Source organism: Panthera leo, chromosome A1, assembly GCF_018350215.1.
Source record: "Panthera leo isolate Ple1 chromosome A1, P.leo_Ple1_pat1.1, whole genome shotgun sequence".
Lineage (NCBI taxonomy): Eukaryota > Metazoa > Chordata > Mammalia > Carnivora > Felidae > Panthera > Panthera leo.
Window position 1 is genome coordinate 122,481,005 of NC_056679.1, and position 14,048 is coordinate 122,495,052.

The following is a 14,048-nucleotide window of genomic DNA, read 5'->3' on the forward strand; positions in this document are numbered from 1 at the left end:
CCCCTGTCTCCTGCCCCACCTCCACAGGCAGAAGTGGAGCATTAAAAAAGATGCAGGGGGAAAATGAGGGACTGGGAGCCAGGAGACCTAGGTCTGGAAGAGGTTCTCTCGGTTCATTGTATGTTACACTTGGCAAGTATTTTCCTTCTTCGTGCCTCAGTTTCCCAGCAGTGAAAGGAGGATATCTGCTAGACCATAATCAAAAGATCCTTCCTGTCGGATCCTATGAAATTCTCAATCCTCTCTTGGTTTTCCCACAATACTGGAGAAAGTCTTACCATCCCGGGCTGCAGGCCCGTACCCGCTCCCCCCACCCCCGCCATCCCCTCCCACCCCTTCCTCGGTGGCGCTGCCCGGGTGTCTCGGAGGGGAGGGGGGGGGTCACTTCAGGCCTCGGTCCGGGAAGTTGGGGCGCGCTCCGCGGCCAGCCGGCTCTGGACCTTGCCAAGGCGCCTCGGGATCCCGGCCGCCGGCTCGGAGCCGCGCCCGCGGCGCTGTCCCCCGTCTCGCCCTCCCCCGGCGACGCACGGACCCCAGGGGACTGCTCCTCTCCCAGGCGACTGCCCGGCGGTTTCTGGGGAGGGCGGAGACAAGGGGACGCCCTCGGGCTGGCCGCTCCCCGCCCTCGGCCCCTCCCAGAGGAGCCGCGCGCTCGGGGGGCGCTCGGAGCCCCGGCAGCCGCAGGTGCCGCCCGCCCCCGGCCAGCCCCGCGCAGCCCCGCGCAGCCCCGCGCCCGCAGCCTCCCGCGCCCAGACAGGTAGGCGCCCTTCCCGGCTCTCTTGCGCTCTCTGCGGTTCTGGGAGTGCCTCTGCTAGCCCCCACTCCCCGGGCGGACGTCCCAGCTTCTTGAAGGAGAGAAGAGAGAACCAAGATCTAGGTGAGTAGTGGTCTGGATTTTTCTTTCTTTTAAATAGACCTGCAGACTAAGGGCACTGTTGGGAAGCTGGGAAGTTAGAGGGGAAGAGAAATGAGACAAAGGCGGGCGGTCACCACCGCCAGCACATAGGGCTAGGATCGATTGTTTTGTGGCCCCACCTGGTCCCCCAGCCTCTCACTGACCCAGGGCCAGACCCAGTCAGACTTCAGTAAATGTATGCTGGGTCGAGGTGACTGCGGGAGATGTTTCTGACTGCTTCTCTTATTCAGCTTCTAAACAAGCAAAAACTGCTTTCGATGGTTGGCTTCATCTCCACAAGGATGTTTTCCCCCAAAGCGGAAGGATTTGAACATTTTTACACAGATAAATAAAGTGTGGTGTATTCACACCATGGACTGCTATGCAGCGCTTAAAAAGCAGAAATCAGAGCTGCAGAGATCAGCATGCCTAAATCAGAGAGCTGTAAATGTCAATGGTCACAGTAAGACGCAATGTAGACCACGATGTCATTTATATGACTTACTTTAAAACACACGTCATATTGTAAAATCACGGAAAGAGGGCTGTGAAACATATACAGGATTTGCCATCGTTTCTGCCTTCGGGAAGTATGAAAGGGGAATTAATTTTGCATGAGGGTTAAGGTGGAAATAATGTTTACCAGTAATTTTTGATGAATATTGAAATATAAACAATAGAGCAGAGTGGTGTTTTTCAGGATATTTTCTTTCTTTCCTTTTTTCTGTATGTTTCTCAGTTTCAGTTCTGTTTTTCAAATGCAAACAAAGTAAGTTCTATGCACGTGCTGTGACAATGAACCTAAACAGTCCCATCAAAGTGGCAACTTTCTGGCGTCTTTACCTAGGTGGCCCTAACTCCTTAGAAAAGCTCACGGATTGACAGCCCCCAAAAGTAGAGGCGAGGGGTCAAACATTGGCTTTAGAGAATGAGTCTGCAGTTAATAATCTGAGGACTGGGCAGGTGAGGGTAGAATCTGAAATTTCTCTTGTGTTCTTGTAAGACATATTGCTCTTTCTCTTATAGTTGGTATGTTTAGGGTGTTCATTTCCACGGGTGATCACTGTCCTCTTGACATCTTGAAATGATACTCTGTAGCCCTGCAGACTTAGTTCCAGGAGGTCAGGATGGGTGTGGATTTGGCAGAAGAGAGTCCTATAACCCTTCTGGGCCCTATGCCGCAGAATGCGAAAGATGTGCCTTCATTTTCCTGCCAGACAGTTTATTTCTAACTGGATATGAGCGAAAGTTACCTAAGTTGGTTATCCCCCTGGGGAGAAAAAGGCAAAGACAGTTCTGAACTGGATTGGCTACATGAGGTACAATGGAGAAACCACAACATATACCTCCCCCTTCCCCAAACATATGTAAAAGTGGTTTCCTGTTGACAGATTTCCTTCCTGCTAAAAATCACTGGATATTTGGTGAACCGAATTGTCTGCACATCAAGGTGGAACTCTGAATGGTGGCAAATTGTGATAATATTTCTCTCTCTTTCTCTGTCTTGACAACTTGCAAGGTCAATGCTTGGTACATCTTATGCTACAGGAACACGGGCTACTTGAGAAAAGCCTGAGGAATATAGAAAAATATAAGAATGACAGGATTTGGGGTATGGTGTGAAAATTCTGTGTCCTGAGGTTTTACGCACAAAATAAAAGACAATGTGATCCCAGTCTATGGTGTGAAGAATCTCAGTTCATTAAAATCAATGTTCTCTTTAGGACCAAGGCTCTCTAATGTGATCCCTGGTTCAGCCCTCACACGATTCCCCGCTTATTCTGGGCTCTAAATGCAATAATAAAACACAGAGCACCCCATTCGTTTCTGCCTGGCCCACAGTGAAACACTAAGGGCATCCCACTTGCTTTTTCCTCACCCCCTTTTGTACTGAAATTAAAAGCCCTTTATTTTTTTTTTAGCGTAGATATAGAGTGGAGGTCTTTCTGTCTTCCTGATGTCAATAATCCCCCTGGGCTTGTTCCAGCCACCTGTTACCACCTTCCCCCTCCCATACCATTTAATTGGTTGCTTCCTAATTGCTGACTCTTTCTTTGCTCTCCATTTAATGATTCTTTTTAAAGTCCATAAGGCACTTTGCCAGCAGTTGGCTTTTAGTATGAAAAGTAGCATTTCCTTAATGAGTCTGCCTTCCAAATGAAGGCTTTACTTACATTTTCCTAATGGGAAAATGAGCTTTACTTCTCGACTTGCTTAGGGCTTCGCAAGTTTTTTTCAGTAACTCATCCTTCGCCCAGGTTTGCTTGGGACACTTTGCTCAATTCTGTCTCTAATCTGCATTTTTGTCTTGTGTAACAAGTTTAAGAGGAAATCCATCAATAGGTGGATTTCGATACAGTATCGAAAAAATAATGTATAAGGAAATATAGCTACTATTAAAAATAGTATTCTATTCTTTGTAAATTATGTGCCAGGCATTGTGTGAATTGCCTTACAGATATTGTCTCATTAACTATATCCTATGAGTCGTGTTTGTCCCATGCATGAGGTTTGCTCAAGCATACACAGCTAAAATGAATTTTTAAATATTGTTTGTACAAAACCTGGATCTTTACCCTTTATTTTTGGCAGAGCTGAAGATCTGTCCCCTGGGCTCATGTTTCCGCTTGGTGACAAAATTTTAGATCTGAGAGCGATGACTTCTTCTAGAGGGAGCCTGGGTTCTCCGGGTCACCAGGGTCCCCACCAGGCACTGATGTCTTCCCCCTGGTGAAGGGCAGTCACCTGCATTCCTGCCTGGCTCTTGTAGGCATGTGAGCTTGTAATTCCTGAGGAAGTCCCTGTTGTTTCTTCCATTTTAAATTTTTTTCAATGTTTATTTATTTTTGAGAGACAGAGAGAATGTGAGTGGGTGAGGGGCAGAGAGAGGGAGACACAGAATCCGAAGTAGGTTCCAGGCTCTGAGCTGTCAGCACAGAGCCTGACGCAGGGCTTGAACCCAAGAACTGTGAGATCATGACCTGAGCAAAGTTGGGCGCTTAAACGACTGAGCCACCCAGGTGCCCTGTTGTTTCTTCCATTTTAGAGACAAGAGATCAAGTAACCAGCCATTAGTAGTTTCGGTTTTAGAACCAGAACTGTGGGGCACCTGGGGGGCTCAGGCGGTTGAGGGTCCGACTTCAGCTAAGGTCATGACCTCATGGTTTGTGGGTTTGAGCCCCACATTGGGCTCTGTGCTGACAGCTCAGAGCCTGGAGCCTGCTTTGGATTCTGTGTCTTCCTCTCTCTCTGCCCCTCCCACTGCATGTGCTCTCTCAAAAGTGAATAAATGTTAAAAAAATTAAAGAAAAAAAAAAAAAGAAAGAAAATAACCAGAACTGTGGATGCTGCCTCTCCTTACCAATTTCAGGGAAAGTTTTGAAAGTGAACAAAGCCTCAAATGTACATTTTTCAGGACCTTTGGCTCTTACATATATCCTTTGAACTTCAGAGGGGCCAACAATCATGGAACACTTCCACTGTGAAATACTTTTTTACATACTGTCTCAAATCACATTTAATTTGCCTTTGAGGAGGGGACCATCATTATCTTCAAGTTCAGGGGAAGGGGATAAAAATCACGTTTAGTGAAATTTAGCAATTTGCTGGTGTGATAAAGCCTAAACTCAGACCTTGTTCTTTTTACATTGTAGTACTTTCCAGGGTAGGAGGAAAAAGGTGGGGAATCTATTTTCATGTCCAAAAATATTAAAGTTGTTGATCAAACATCAAAAGAGCAATTTTGAACCAATATATTTTCTCAAAAATGTGCAGTCACAATAAAATTTTTTTTTATTTTGGGACTTGTTAAATAAAGTGTGGCTGACCACGTTTTAAACTTGTTTTCATATTTAGGGAAACATGTTGCTCTCTTTGGTCTTTGTAAGTCTGGGACCACTACTGATGAGGCCATGTAGTGGGTTCTCCCAGAGGCCTAATGTTCTGTTACTTGTGAAAGTATCATTTTTCAATCACAAAAAGTTCTGATGTAGGGATACAGATTAGACTAATACTGCAGCCACAGTTCTGTGCTCAGCGTTCCTAGAGCACACCATATTATAAGGATACCATTTCTTTTTCTCTCCCAGGTATCGAGCTCAGGCTTCCAGACCTCTTTGGAGTGAAAATGAATGTTTCTGTCAGGATAGTGTGACTGGAGGCTTCAGGTCTGGGCATATTTGACCATGGGAGCCAACACCTCAAGCAAACCCCCAGTGTTTGACGAAAATGAGGATGGTAAGAAATATGTGATAACTGTAATAAAATATACAATTTTGCAGAATTCAAATATAAACACCTTGCTTCATAAATAAATCACAGTGTAAATTTACACAGCAAAGCTGATTGCTTTGGTGTACATGCGCGAACCGAGTTCCAAAGGTAACAAGTTACAATGGGAAGTTTAGTTTGTTATCTTATGTGCCCATGAACCTTATAAAAGTAAATCACACATTAAAAAAAAAAAAGAGAGAGAGAGAAGTACAAGAGTAAGCCCAAGGATCTTATAAGCTAATAGCCAGGTTTTATCTTCTACTTTCTATGAGACCGTGGGCAGTTTTCTTGATTATGACTATACCAATATCCTTTGTCCAAAGGGAGCTGTGGTTGGGCACCTGGTGGGTAGGAGATCTTGAAATTAAATGATTTGTTGTCATCTATGTGGTTTCCTTAACAGCTGAAGTTACCCCTACTGCTAGTTGTTATGGAAAATTTCTTATATTACCAAATTGCATCTGAATGATAATCGATACTCATTATAGAGTGGAGTCATGCAAGTAGGTGTCTTCTGAGCTTCTAATGGGCATGCTTCAGTGTCCTAGGCAAATTTCACAGTGCTAGGTCAGAGGAAAATCAATCAGTTTTATTGGAGAAAAGGGTCACTTTCAAGGTCGGACTTAGCGAGAAAAGAAATGAAAGCAAGGGTTTTCCTGATTCTTCTGTCATCCCACGGTGAGACATGCCAGAAGAGGGCATGGGCCACCCCCTGTCACTCTCCCTTCCTAGACTAGACAGCCTTGTCTGTATATGCATGGTGGCAGCTACTTATAGGTCAGCTGGAAAAAAGGCAGTCCTGGGTCCCAGCTAGTAAGCTGTCCAGGCCTCTCAGAGGGAGGGAGTTTCTACTAATTAGACAACAAAGGATAAGAACAGTGAACTGAAATTCAGGAGTTCTGAGCGCCGGTCCTACTCCGAGCTACCTGTGAGGTTCGAGAAGTTTATTTACTCACTCTGTCTTCAATTTCCTCATCAATAAAATGAGAGGATAGAGTAAACTTGGAGGTCATTTTTAACTCAAAAAGTTTAGTTTTGAGATCCTAAAGCCACTTGGCAAAAATGATGAAGCGGCATCTAAGTCAGCAAGGAGAATTTATTGTGTTAGAAAGTAAGTTTGTTTGCTGAAACAGAAACCACAAATAACAGTGGCTTAAACAAGATGGACACGTTTTTCTTTCTCATGGAACAACACAGGCATAATAACGCAGGTGTTGCGTGGCTCCAGAGGGCTATGAATGGCATCGGCTCCAACAAGCCTGCTTCTTTCCTTACCTTCCTTTCCCTCGAGTGCCACTCTCACCCTCCTGCCTAGGGACAGCTCCCCACCACATCCACATTGCAGCCAGAGGGAAGGGGTAAAGGCGGGAGACTGAGCCCACTCCTTTGAAGCGGGTGATCTGGCCGCTGCCGATTGCTTTGGTGTACATGCGCGAACCGAGTTACAAGGGTAACAAGTTACAATGGGAAGTTTAGTTTGTTACCTTATGTGCCAATGAACCTTCTAAAAATAAGTTCTGAACTGGGAGTTGCTAGAGGGGTGGAGGGTGGGGGCATGGGCTAAACAGGTGATGGGCATTAAGGAGCACACTTGGGATGAACACTGGGTGTTCTATGTAAGTGATGAATGACTACCCATTCTACTCCTGAAACCTGTACTACGCTGTATGTTAACTAACTTGAATTTAAATTAAAAAAAAAAAAAAGAAATAGGTAAAAATAAGTTCTGTTTTGTTACAAAAGAAGGGGTGAACTAGCTGTTTGCCATAGTCAGGGGACAACGAGAAGCCTGCTACAATCTCAATTTTTGAGTCTGTGGATGGACCCTTTTATTTTTTTTTAATTTATTTTTGTACTGTTTATTTATTTATTCTGAGAGAGAGAGTGTGTGTGCGCACGTGAGGTGGAGAGAGAGAATCTAAAGCAGGTTCTGCACCGTCAGTGCGGAGCGTGATGATGCGGGGCTCCATCTCCTGAATCCTGAGATCATGACCTGAGCTGAAATCAAGAGTCAGATGCTTAACTGACTCAGCCACCCAGGTGTGCCTGGAAGGACTCTTTTAAACAAATATCTGACTGCTCAGGATGCCCCGTTCCCAGCCACTCGCTATTGACTGACAGGTGCATCCTTACTAACTATACAAAGTGTTGCATGGAAACCCTTGTTTATACACTTAGAAAATGGTCTTCAACATTTTCCCATGCTTGTTTCTGTGGCCTTGCTTTGCTGTATCAAGTAGTTAGGGTGAAAATCTAAAGACCTGTGATGTTACTTGATTTTTCCATCTCTGAAATGAAAAGACAAGTAGGCTTAGATTTCAATTGTTTAGTTCACTGTGTTCCCTATGTTATGCAGGAGGCCACAGAGAGTAGGAAAGAGAGGCTAGATTCACGTTTGTCACTTGGGAGGGATGTGTGTCACTTCAAGGTATTAGGATAGCATTATAATGAGAAAATACAGAGATCTCTAAATTTTCCTCACTTGACCCAGCCTTTCTTTTCACGGGGTTCCCAAGAAATCTAGAGACCCAAAAGACTGAGGCAAATGGGAAATAAGGTACCACTTTCTAAGTACCTGCAGGGGACTCTTGTGTAAGTAAATTGGGGTAAAGTTAGGCCTAAGGAGCAAGCAGGTCCTTCTTAGCCCCCTGCAGGCCACCACCTTTTAGTTGTCCAGCCTCCAGCCCCATAAAAAGAAGAGCTGAGCATAGCCTCCCTAGGGGCGAGGCTCTGAGTCTGTTTATACACACAGTTGCAAGGCAGAAATGGATGGGCAGATCCACCTGCGACGAGCCTGTCACTGCTGGACAGGAGGAGAAGAGCAGGGATCAGGATGGCCCTTGCCCTTGTGGAGCTCATGGTCTAATGGGGGAAGGCCAACAATGAACAATGAAACAAATACATAAACCAGATAACTGGAGACAATGTTAAAGCACCACCAAGGGAATGACTCAGTTATCCTACAGAGAGGGACCGGATGATGGCGGAGAGATCACCTGAGATAGAGCGTGGTCAGGGTTGGCCTTTCTGAGGAGGTGACATCTGAGGTGAAGCCTGAAAGATGAGAAGAAGACACTCATGCAATGACATGAGAAAAATAATTCAAGCACAGGAAAACCAAGTCCAGGGTCCAAATAATGACAAAATCAGAAGTGAATAGTTGCCTATATCCTAACATTCTGATGAGCAGGAGTTTTTTATGTAATGCAAAGGGACTGTATTTAATTGCCATATTCACTTGTTTGTTTTTAAGACACTGACTATTGGGAGGGAAAGTAGGACATTCTGAGCATTTAGCTTTTTATTTTTGTTTTTATCAGTAAATCCTATAAATTCGATTTGGCTCTTTTCATAGCTCTATACTGAGCACAAGATAAAATTTTATTTGACTGCTATAAAGCTTCTGACCAGAAAAGAAAAACAACAAAAAGCACTGACTAATCAAAGAACATTCATGCCTACCTCATTTTTTTTCTCCTGATTTTTACGTAAATAATCAAACTGGGCCAGAATGTAGGGCACTTAAATGAGCCAATTTAATTATTTTAAAAATACTGCGTCAAAGAATCCCAATCTGCAATGAAAAAGTGCTTAATATTTCCTTCAAAATGTTTGCTGTTCCAATGTATAGATTTGAGAAGAAAATTCGAATCAGTTTTCCCAAATAATATTTCAAGATTTCTCCTGCTGAAGTGTTTTGGTTCACTCTGAAGGTAATGAAGGACTCAGATGTTACCTGAGATCCTGTCCACTGAAATAAGCTGTTCTTGCTGGAATTCGTCCTGACACTTTGTATTTCATGTTGCTCCATATGATGGTGATCTTGAGAGAATCATTCTATTAGTTATTTATGTTGATCTTTGTTTTGTGAAGACAAAGTACAAGGTTTATAGTGCTGCTGAATAGCATAAAACCTGCTTATCTCATTCCTCAAAAGTAGATCTCAAATTGTACTATTTTTTTGTTTTGTTTTGTGGCCCACCGTTTATATTTGATGCAAATCTAAGCCCTAACTTCTTTTTTGGTTTTAAAATATGCATAATAATGGAACACCTGGGTGGCTCAGTCAGTTAAGCATTCGACTTCGACTTTGGCTCAGGTCATGATCTCACTGTTCATGGGTTTGAGCCCCATATCGGGCTCTGTGCTGACAGTTCAGAGCCTGGAGCCTGCTTTGGATTCTGTGTCTCCTTCCCTCTCTGCTCCTCCCCAGCTCAAGCTCTGTCTCTGTCTCTCTCAAAAATCAATAAACATCAAAAAAATTATTTAAAATAAAATATGTACCATTTTAACTATTTTTAAATGTATAGTTAGTAACATTAAGTATATTCACATTTTTGGGCAACCATCACCATCAGCTATCTGGAGAATTTTTTCATCTCCACAAACTGAAATCTGGTAGCCATTAAACAGTAACACCCCTTCTCCTCTACCCTGATCCCCCAGCACCCCAGTCCTTGGCAGCCATCATTCTACTTTATGTCTCTAAGAATTTGACTATTCTAGGTACCTTATATAAGTGGGACCATATAAAATTGGTCCTTTTGTGTCTGGCTTATTTCACTTAGCATCATGTTTTCAAGGTTTATCCATATTCCAGCATTTATCAGAATTCCATTCCTTTTGAAGGCTGAATAATATTCCATGGCATGTATATATCACATTTTGTTCATTTTTGTTTTGTCAATGGACATTTGCTTTTTTCTGCCTTTGACTATTATAACTGACACTGCTATTTACATAGGTGTACAAATATCTGTTTGAGCCCCTGTTTTCAATTCTTCCAGGTATGTACTTAGCAGTGGAATTGCTGGGTCATACGGTAATTCTTTAATTTTAGAGGAAGCACTACATTGGCATCCACCTAATTATGTTTTGCATTTTGTGAGAGGAGGCCACCTGGCATAGTGGGAGAAAGCATGGGCTCCACTGGTGGAAGGACATTTACAAGGTTTAAATCTCAGCAGTGCCACAGACTAGCATTCTAGGTGTTTCTATGAGAAAACTCAAAGGAGATGTGGTCTGATTGCCCATCATCAAACACAAGAGTCAGTTTGACTAATTATAAAGTGTTCTAAGGGGACTTGAAATACCATGGAAAAAAGTCCCCAAACCTAAATAATTATTAGTGAATTCATGTGGGGGGAAAAAAAAACAAACCCTTCTATTCTTCAAGTTAATGAACCCTTGGAAACCTCAGTTTCTTCATATGTAAAATGTAAGTAATGATTGGGGATCCTTCATTGGGGTCATTGTCAGGTTACAATAAAATAATGCAAGTAAAACACTTAGTGAGGTGTCTCATATAAAGTAAGTACCTGATTGATGCTAGTTATACTATTATATATTAACACAGAGGCACTTAGCATGAGCTCTTTACGGTACTTCCGCTTCTGAAAGAACCAAAATTGATTAAATGCAGCTCTGTGTAGATGCCATAGTGAATACGACCTATTCATAATTTTGTCAATGCAATTGGACTGACATAATGGCAGATTTTACGGATATTGTGAAAACCTATATAAAAGTCCTTTAAAAAGAAGCTAAATTACTGACTTCACAAAAAACATAATCTCCTCTGGTTTCTCTTTCATCCGTCCCCTGGGGTGATTGTCTTTTAATTTAAGGCAAAATCAAAAACTCAATCGGCTGAAAAATCAATTACTTTTTCTGATTTAAACCCAAAGTTACTTAAGTAATCCCATTTGACCAACAGACACAGTGGCAAATGTCCCCCTCCCCCCCCCCCAACTACTATATGGAAACTCTGAGAAATAATTAACGATACAAAAAGACATGGTAACTTTTCTGAAAGTTAAGAAGTTTGCAGGTGATACTTTTTAATGTTCATAACCTCTTTTTCTTTAAATCTGTTTTGTTTCCTCTGAATACAGTGGTTTTTGTTTTGATTTGTTTCAGGTTTTGTTTCTTGGGGTTTTTTTGCTTGTTTATTTTATTAAAAATACTAACATTTGAAAAGTCCAATCGTTGAGGTTTTCAAGGTGATTTAGAAAAAGGAACTCTTTAACAACAGGAGAAAGTAGACTGGTTTCTAATCAGAGTCTAGGCAACAGGAGAGGGTCTTGCAATCATTGTAAGTAGTATGTGTTTCTAAGCATGTACAAAGAATGCAGAGGTGATGAAATTGGTTAGTGAAGCTGGGAGACCACTTTCTTCTGCAGTGCTGTAACTAAGAAAAGTTGGCTTTAGATTAAAAGCTGCTTCAAAGAGTTCATCAGTGCCCTGAGTTTGCAGGGAAAGCCAAATTATTGCATTCTTCTTAGGACTTGCTGAAAACTCAGTGTTCTACTTTCAGTTGGCAACACTGGTCTCCTAGGATATGTGACTGGTTCCGGTTTTCCTACATCTTCTTTGGTGGCAGAGGCAGTGGGTCCTTCAAAATGTTGGGCCAAAAAAATTGACCACAGATTTGCAATCCAAAAGAAATGGGAGGTTACTGAATTGATTCCAGCAAGAAGGACTATGAAAATCTCCTTTGTTATTGTAATGTCTATGCATTGCGTTCTGTGCCCAATTGGATAGGCAAATGAATTTCAGACTTCCCCCTCTCAAACGTGGGTGTTGTCTTACATTATTTACTATTTTGTATCAAAATGACTGGGAAAGTAGAAGGAAAATTTCTCTAGTGAGAATTGGCTTCTTAAAAACATAAAGGCATCTTGGACAGTCTAACCTTTAGTTAAAGCATTTGTCATAAATAACCTCGGCTCCAACAGTTTGTAAGAACAGGCACTTATGAGGGCTTTATTTCCCCCATTCCAAGACATTGGAAGAGTCAGGGAGAGGGGAGCCTGGGTGGCTCACTGGCTTAAGCATCTGACTCTTGATTTCAGCTTCGGTCATGATCTCACAGTTCTTGAGTTCAAGACCAGCGTTGGGCTCCGAGCTGACAGTGTGGAGCCTGCTTGAGATTCTTTCTCTCTGCCACCCCCCCTCCTTCTCCCTCTCTAAAAATAAATAAATAAACTTAAAAAAAAAAGAGTAAGGGAGAAATTAGCAAGAAAAAAGACCTCTAAGATGGAGCTAGTGCTTCCAATTTGCATGTTTACTGAGTGGTGAGTTATGAATACATGTTTGAGAGGATCCACTCAAACAAATGTAGCCAAGTTACATCAGGCCTTCAGAGATTCACAATGCTTATGGGCATGTTAAAGACTCTGAAAAGTCCTACAATAATGAAATCTCAGTATTATTATATTTTTTAAACTTAATTCAAAATGAAATTATTTTGTAGAAAATCTTTTAATATGTTGTGACACATAATATTCTGTGGATGTCAATTTGGGAAATGAAAGGTCATGATCCTATCTACTCTTTTGTCTTTTGGAAACATGATTTCTGGCCATTGATTTCCTCCCTTGGTTTAATGGCAGCAGACGATGATATGTGAAATCTCTATGGCTGAAGAGTGATTATGTTCTGTAAGGTTTACTCATCCTGAGTTCTTCATGTAACACAATTCAGGTTTACTCAGGTCAATGAGTTAAACATGAGGTAGCTTTGTTTAGCTCTGGGATGGTGGATGTTTCTGGTCCAAGTAGGAATGAGATTTGGAGATAGTTCATTTCTTCTTTATTGCTTTTTTTTTTTTTACATTTATTTTTGAGAGAGAGAGAGAGAGTGAGTGCGCGCACAAGTGGAGAAGGAGCAGAGAGAGAGGGAGACGCATAATCTGAAGCAGGCTTCAGGCTCTGAGCTGTCAGCACAGAGCCCGACGCGGGGCTGGAACTCACAAACCGTGAGATCATGACCTGAGCCAATGTCAGACGCTTAACCAACAGAGCCACCCAGGCGCCCCTGTTCCTCTTTTAAAGTAAAGAATATTTTAGCTCAAAGTGTCTTATGAATAAATTGTGGTGGACGAATTACTTAGTATTAAGCAACACTCAAAGTAGACTAACTTTTTACGTTATCTAAAGTTATAAACATTTTTAGTTTTCTTCTTGCATCTACCTAGGTTTGAAAACTAAATCTGTAAGCTGGCTTCAGTGTTCAGACCATGTGAACTCCAAGCCTAATGTCTTTTTTTTTCTCCAAGCCTAATGTCTTTAATGACCAAGGCAGTGAAGGAGCATCCGGCATCTGCTGTATGGCCTGACAGATGCCTATTCAATTAAAGTAACCAGTGGTAGTCATCAATTCACCAATTCAGGTTCTATGAATTATATAGGGGCTTCAACCACACATGGCTATGTGACCAGTCATGGAAATTTCATCTGGAAATGGACACAAAAAAGCCAATAATTTAATGATATTCTTGTTACATTAGGACAGGGAGCCCTGTTTCTATGGTGGAAAAACTGAAAAAATTTATGGTGACAGATTTTGAATTCAATAGAGCAGCACATGCTTTATTTTCTTCCTCTTACACTATTTCTTCTTTCCTTTCTAGAGTCCTCTTTACAGTAAAATAAGTCATGTTAACCTTGTTTTATGCTCGAGTAGCCCGTATTTTTTATTTCTGAGAATTACTTCACGTAGGGGTTGGCATACTTTTTGTGTGATGGGCCAAATAGTAAATATTTTGCACTTTGCAGTTCACACAGTCTCTGTCATAACTACTCAACTCTGCCATTGTAGCATGAAAGTAGCCACAGATAATGAGAAAACAAATGAAGGTGGCTCCCTTCCAGTAAAATTTTATTTATGGGCCCTGTAATTTGAATTTCACATGATTTTCACTTGTCACAAAATATTCTTTTTATTTTTTTTCTAAGCATTTAAAAATACAAAAGCCATTCTTAGCTTATGAGCCATGTAAATAGATGGTGGGTTGGATTTGGCCTGCAGGCCATATTATGCTAACCCCTAATCCAAAGCATCTGGCAGACATATATTCATATATGCTGGGGACCCCCCA

General features: G+C 42.0%; 1 protein-coding gene across 2 annotated transcripts in view; it reads left to right on the forward strand.

The window, feature by feature from the left end:
- The first annotated feature begins 722 nt into the window (after positions 1-722).
- The window catches only part of STK32A (serine/threonine kinase 32A), a 133,610-nt gene continuing 120,284 nt past the window's right edge, over positions 723-14,048 (forward strand). For both annotated transcript variants that reach the window (XM_042938623.1, XM_042938631.1), the window contains exons 1-2: positions 723-877; positions 4,984-5,131. In XM_042938623.1, the coding sequence (XP_042794557.1) occupies positions 5,080-5,131 (52 nt within the window). In that variant the 5' untranslated portion in view covers positions 723-877; positions 4,984-5,079. The remainder of the gene's footprint in view (positions 878-4,983; positions 5,132-14,048) is intronic.